The sequence below is a fragment of the Borostomias antarcticus genome (assembly GCF_949987555.1).
Source record: "Borostomias antarcticus genome assembly, chromosome: 9".
Lineage (NCBI taxonomy): Eukaryota > Metazoa > Chordata > Actinopteri > Stomiiformes > Stomiidae > Borostomias > Borostomias antarcticus.
In genome coordinates, this window is record NC_140242.1 from 21,686,146 (window position 1) to 21,692,443 (window position 6,298).

The 6,298-nt window shown below is 47.4% G+C and overlaps 1 protein-coding gene across 1 annotated transcript; it reads right to left on the reverse strand.

The window, feature by feature from the left end:
• Positions 1 to 2,359: 2,359 nt before the first annotated feature.
• Positions 2,360 to 4,893, reverse strand: gatd3 (glutamine amidotransferase class 1 domain containing 3). The gene is made up of 6 exons (XM_084443404.1): positions 4,556 to 4,893; positions 4,296 to 4,348; positions 3,833 to 4,066; positions 3,578 to 3,670; positions 3,085 to 3,241; positions 2,360 to 2,879 (listed from the first exon to the last, which is right to left on the reverse strand). The coding sequence occupies exons 1-6, from the start codon at positions 4,667 to 4,669 to the stop codon at positions 2,751 to 2,753; spliced, it is 780 nt and encodes a 259-aa protein (XP_084299530.1). The 5' UTR covers positions 4,670 to 4,893; the 3' UTR covers positions 2,360 to 2,750.
• Positions 4,894 to 6,298: the final 1,405 nt, after the last annotated feature.

A 6,298-nucleotide genomic window follows, 5' to 3' on the forward strand; every position in this document is an offset into this window, starting at 1 on the left:
AATGAGAGAAAGAAACAAAAAGAAATTCCAACTTTTTTTCCCCTCTTTTTTGTTTACAGTGCTATTGGACAGGTCCGTCTTGTCAGGTTCAAGTTGCGACCCACCTCGTCGGACAAAGGCCAGGGTGAATGGACTAACTTGGGCGATCAGGGGTCTGGGGAATGGGGGGGGGGGGGGGGCTTGGCACACAAACACTTAGCACTCTTCCCCCTGCGAAACCTGCGGTGGCCCCAAATCCCTACATTTGTCTGGACAAATTGGCTGGACCCAGGGTCTTGTTTGCCAAGCTCTGCTGGCCTAGTGAAGAGGAGCTGGGGGTGAAGGGAGAAGGCCCCTTCCAAGGACCCGGGCTCATGGGAACAGAATAAATAGACGTCCTGGTCTGAAACCGGGCCCCACAGGAGCCTACCACAAACAAAAGCATCAACAAATGTTCAGTTAGGCTACAGAAAATCTGACTGCATGATGAATTATTGAATATTCTCACACTCCGCGGTATCTATCCCTCCATGTATTCAAAACACAGTATCCGAAACTCATTCTAGTTATCCCATAAGCTCCACAAAAAAACATGTCATGCCTCATACTCACATATTTTTGATAATTTACTGGAATAATAAACTAGTTTTAGTTCAAAATATTTAGCTAAATAAAGTGGAGAGAGGGGAAAAACCCTCTCTCAAACCAATAAGCAACCACTTCAAACAGTAACTTTCTCTCAGTTGAAAGCGGATCGGTCCCCAGGGGGGTTGGAGGGTGTGTGAGCTGAGACCGCTGATCCCTAGCAGGGGCAGCTCTGGGTGTCCTGACCACGAATGGAGCCTAGAGGTGTCCCGGTGTGAGTCATTAAGAGAAACGCCACATGTTGGGGACGGAGTGTGTGTTCTGGGTGCGGCGTGCGTGTTGTGCCTGTGTGTGTTTTGAAAGGACAGGGAGGACCCGTCAGGAAATGACGGTGTCGGTGGGCTGTGCCGCTGCTTCCTTTGAGCGGGGGGCTAGCGTACCGTGGCGCCATACGAGCACCGGCCCGGGGCCGGCCTCCGTGACTAATCTTGTTTGGGGGGCTCTACGCCCCACCATGGGGCCTTGTAAGGCTCCTAACAGCCATCACCCCTGAGGAGGGGCCGTCATGTGGTACCACTATCTTCCACATGCCAACGTTGCCGGGGGCGGGGGGGGTGGTAGGCCGCTAAAAAGCTAATAACTGAGGAAGTAACTGTTGGTGTAAATGCTTGATGGGATTTAGCACTTTCACAAGGTAAGCCCAGCACCACTGCACTCTGGAATCGCTCCAAAACGTCAACCTAATAGTCAGACAAAGTCCAGAATGTACACAGGAGTCTCTTCAAGTCACCCACACTGATAAGGCGCCAGGTCATAACCCGGCACCAAACGCAATGACAGGCGCTGGAGAGAGAAAAAAAAATCTTGAATACATTTCAGAATGTGACCATCAAAAAAATAAACTAGGAAGACTAGGAAGCTACTTAAAACTTTCACCATGAAGTTCACATAAAATATCAACTCAGATTCCAAAGGGAGATTAGGACGTGATGGGTTAGTGTTGAACGAGTGTGTGGAGTGGTGTAGGCCAGGAGGGGAGGGGGGGTGACCCCTCTTTCTTCACAGGTCCTTGTGGCCTCACAAGAGGCTCCTCCAGAGGGTGAGCTCATCTCTGAACAGCAGTCAATCACAGCTGGGAGGAGCCACCCATCATCATCATCATCATCATCATCATCCCTCACCCTCTCTGAATTTATTCGCCGATTGCCAAATTCCTTGGCCGTGATTGGGTGTCGAAGAGAAAAGCTGCCATTTTCTCTTAAATCCTCACTATCCTTCCTGATACTCTCGACCCTCTAAAACTCTCGACCCTCTAAATATATATATATATATATATATATATATATATATATATATATATAATTAGTGAATTACATCCCCCTGATGTGTAGTTTTGTCCTGCACCAAAAGTAATGAGTTATTCCTCACAAAACAATAGTCTCTTTCTCCCAAGCATAATTTCTCAGAGATAAATGATCGTTCCACAATCAGCCACACACAAATAAAACCCAGACTTAGCACTGAGGCTCCTTCTATGTTTGTGAGAATTAGGTTAGGATGCATAGCGTGGGTGAATGTGGGGCACACCAACACAACCACACACACACACACACACAAAGGTCTCAGAACGAGTCAGACTGTGAATATTCTAATCCCTTCAAAAATCAGTGAAGCGGAAGAAAACAAACCAGAAATGTGTCACCATTCTCTCCACTTTATTGCTGGAAAGTCACACATCCAAAGTCTCTCTCCTTGTGTAGGTAGAAAATAGCCATTCACAATATGGAGCTCCTCTCTTAGTGCAAGTCTGCTTCCTTCCTGACTGAAATGTGGTTTATAAAACCCCATCAGTGGCCTTTACAGCATATTCACATGGAAACACAATGTTGGACCACTGGGCAGTACAGATGACATGCAACAAGTCTGCACTGGTCGACTCATGGTCTGTGAACGCCCCCTAGTGGATACTGCAGTTAATAACGCTGTGTACAAATAGCCAAGCTATTTAATAAGTAATATATTTATTAAGCACCTATCCTCTGATTCAAGGCTCGCATAAAACATGCTTCAGCTGTAAAGTGTGAATTTACAGCAAAAATACAGAATGTCCCCAAACATTCAACATAATTTAGTTACAATACAGTACCATTTACAAAAACCTAAACCTCTGAGATTTAGTCTCTCTCTCACTTCCCACTGAGTTTGAGGACGTTGTTCACCATGGCTCCGATGCCATCGAAGATAAGGTGCAGCTGGGTCTCGCACATGAAGGCTGGTGATGTCACCACCTTGTTCTTCAGGTCCACGTGGGCCTCGTGAATAGCAATGGTCAAGGGTGAAACACAAGAGGTTCAGGGGGGAAGTTATCGATCAAAATGGCTGACCCACTGGCAGCCCAGGAGACCAAATGTGACCCAAAAAGTACAAAATCAAATTTACATCTTTATTCTGAGAGAAACTAAAAGGAGCCTGTTGTGTGGAAAGCTTTAATCCTGCTTGAACCACATGGTTAAAGGATATGGTGACTTCCTTGACACAGTGCTTAGCTCCCAGGGCCTTGATAGCCTGGGCCGTGCCAGCGTAGGGCCACCTGCCCCCCTCCTCCTCCTCATGGCCCACCGTCACCTCCACCCCAGGAAGCAGTTTGGCCGCCAACACAGGAGAGATGCAGCACAGCCTGGGGTAGAGGGGGAGAGAGGGAACTGGTCAATACTCTACACTTGCTCTCGTTCTTCAACCATTTCCTTCATTGGACTGATGTGAGCGATTTGGACAGGAGAAAGTGTTTCAAGTGAGTTGGGCACTTGCATGTAATTCACCTATTATGTGACTTCAAGTGTCTTGATCAAAGAAGAAAGACCAGGCGAGGGGAGCCATTTTACACTAACATTACCCAGGTCACCCACAGATGCCCACAATAATCTCGGGCCAAGAAGTCGCAGACATTGAAGGTATATATTTAATTCTGATGTGTGGGGTACAAGTTTTGAAATCTGTGCAATAATCCACTTACCCAATGGGTTTGCCTGCTTTATGGAAGTCCTTTAGAACACGCTCCACATCCGTGTTCACCTTGCAGTCTGGTCCGTCCACAGCAAATGTTGAGCTTAAAAAGATTCGAAATTTCTTTGTTTGTCACATGTAATGTACGTGTACAGTTACAGTGAAATGTTGAGTAAAAGAACGTGAATGTCAAGTCAGGCAAGGCATTACGTGTTATTCACAGAGGAAAACAGAATGAATCCATATACAAAGTTATACCACTTACAGATTTTTTGCTGCCCCAAAGCCTCCTGGGAAGATGATAGCGTCATGGTTGCTGACACTCAGTTTGGCCAGGTCTGTGATGTTGCCGCGGGCGATCCGCGCCGACTCGGACAGTACGTTCCTGGACTCGTTCTCTGCAGGCTGGCCCTTGCTGTGGTCAATCACATGCATCTGGGAGACGTCGGGAGCATACATCTGGACCTCTGCTCCACCCCTGCTGAGGTGCACTAGGATCCTGGCACATCCAAAACAAACACACTCCAAATCGTGTAAGCTCTCAGCTTTTATTCATTAATATACAGTATGTATCCATCCATAGAGATTGCACTGTACAGTAACAGATGGCAACAGCCTGATAGCCCAGAGATTTGCAACAACAGCTTGCCTACTACCTGCCAAGAATATGCATTACACCGACTTAATCTTTAGTGCATAATAGAGTAGAATAGAATAGGCCTACTCACGCTGAAGCTTCATGGACTTCTGTGCCATCATATACACCACAACCTGACAGCACCTGTTAGCATAATAATACCAACCATGAATGAATTGATTCATGAGCTAGGCTATTTATGGACAGCAGGCTAGACACCACAGTTTAACATATAATGTGCTCAATTCACTGTTCCCAACCAAATAATGACTTACTAAATGTGCCGAAAAATGGATGACCAAACCGCCACACCACACATCTGATAACGTTGGTGTAGCCTAACGTACTTACAACTGCAACTTTAGCCCCGTAGCAACTGGCGCCCATATGAAGACCCGCATTTGTAGTCTGTGCATTCAGCAGGTATGGCACCGGTTTGAAAGCAAGTGATCTTAATGTGAACATTTTGAAAGATCCAAACGATTATCTTATTCGCGTGACAACTTCAGACACGTTCGCGACACGTTACTGCCGTGAAGAGCAGGGCAGCAGCGTCGCAAGTTCAGGAAGGTCACGGACAGTGAGAATTAATAATGCGTCAAAATAACAAAATGATGGGGGGAGGGAGGGTTGAAAAATAAAGGCATATATGATAACACCGTTCTGTAGTGAAGAATTTCACTTCTCACATAACCTTTGTCCTAACTTGGAAAGGTTTGGCTACAGCCGTCCGTAATGCATCATAAATACATCTAATGGTATAGTTGGGCGGTCTCTTACCAGCGTATGGAAAATAAAATGCACCGCTGTTAGACATGTTACGGTAAATTCTTCTTTGGGCGTTTTGTGTCTGCGAAACAAGCACGGTATTACAGCGCCTCCACGTGGAGGCGTGCATCGAGACAGCTAATAATGGATGATCTAACTAACCAACTCATTGATATGTTCGCCATTCCAAAATCCAACATCTGCAACTCTCTCCACTTAGTTAGGAATTGCCATTCCCTCAATAGGCCAACAGCTCCATGAGCTCAACAACTTCAGGCCAGTGGCATTAGCATCACATGAAGACACTGCGGCTGATCCTGCATCACCTCAGACCACAGGTACAACATGCCCCCCCTGCAGTTTGCCTACCAGGAGAAGGTGGGTGTAGAGGGGCACCCCAGGGGACTGTGCTCTCTCCTGTCCTCTTCACACCACACACTTCAGACTTCAGGTGCATCTCAGAGACTTGCCACGGTTGTCGGACGACACTGCTATTGCGGGGTGTATCAGGGCTGGACAGGAGGGGGAGGGGCCTGGTAGTTGACTTCACTGCATGGTGCCGGTCAAACCAATCCAAGTCCAAGGAGATGGTGGTGGACTTTTGTAGGTCTGGGCCACCTACTGTAATCAACCAGTCTCCATTGAGGGGGTTTATGTGAGGGTGATCTGGACCTACAAGTGCCTTGGGATGCAGCTGGATGACAAACTGGACTGTTCGGACAACTCGGACACTCCTTACAGGAAGGGGCAGAGACACCTCTATTTCCTGAGGAGACTGAGGTCGTTCAACATCTGTGGGAAGCTACAACGCATGTTTTAGCAGTCCGTGGTCGCCAGCGTCATGCTCTGTGCTGTGGTGTGTGCTGGGGAGGCAACAGCAAGAAGAGAGATGCAAAGCGGCTGGACAAACCGGTCAGGCAGTCTGGCTCTGTGGTTGGAGAGAAGATGGACGATCTGGTGACCGTGACAGAGAGAAGGATCCTGGGAAAGCTGCTATCCATCATGGACCATGTCAGCCTCCCACTGCACACACCGCCGTAGTGAAGCAGAGGAGTGTGTTCAGTGGCAGGCTGCTGTCACACTGCCGCTCGACAGACAGACTCAGGAGATTCTTCGTCCCCAGAGACACTAGGCTCTTCATAAGGGGGATGGTGGGAAGTGGAGAACCCTTCCTCTCTCTCTCTCTCTGGGTCTCTGTGTTCTGCTCTTCCCTTTATTTACTAGTGATATCAGCACTGCTCACTTGCTGTCTTTGCTATAGTACTTAATGTGATATACAGTATGGTGCATTTTTCTATTTTATTGTATAGGTTTATGCAGAGGTTG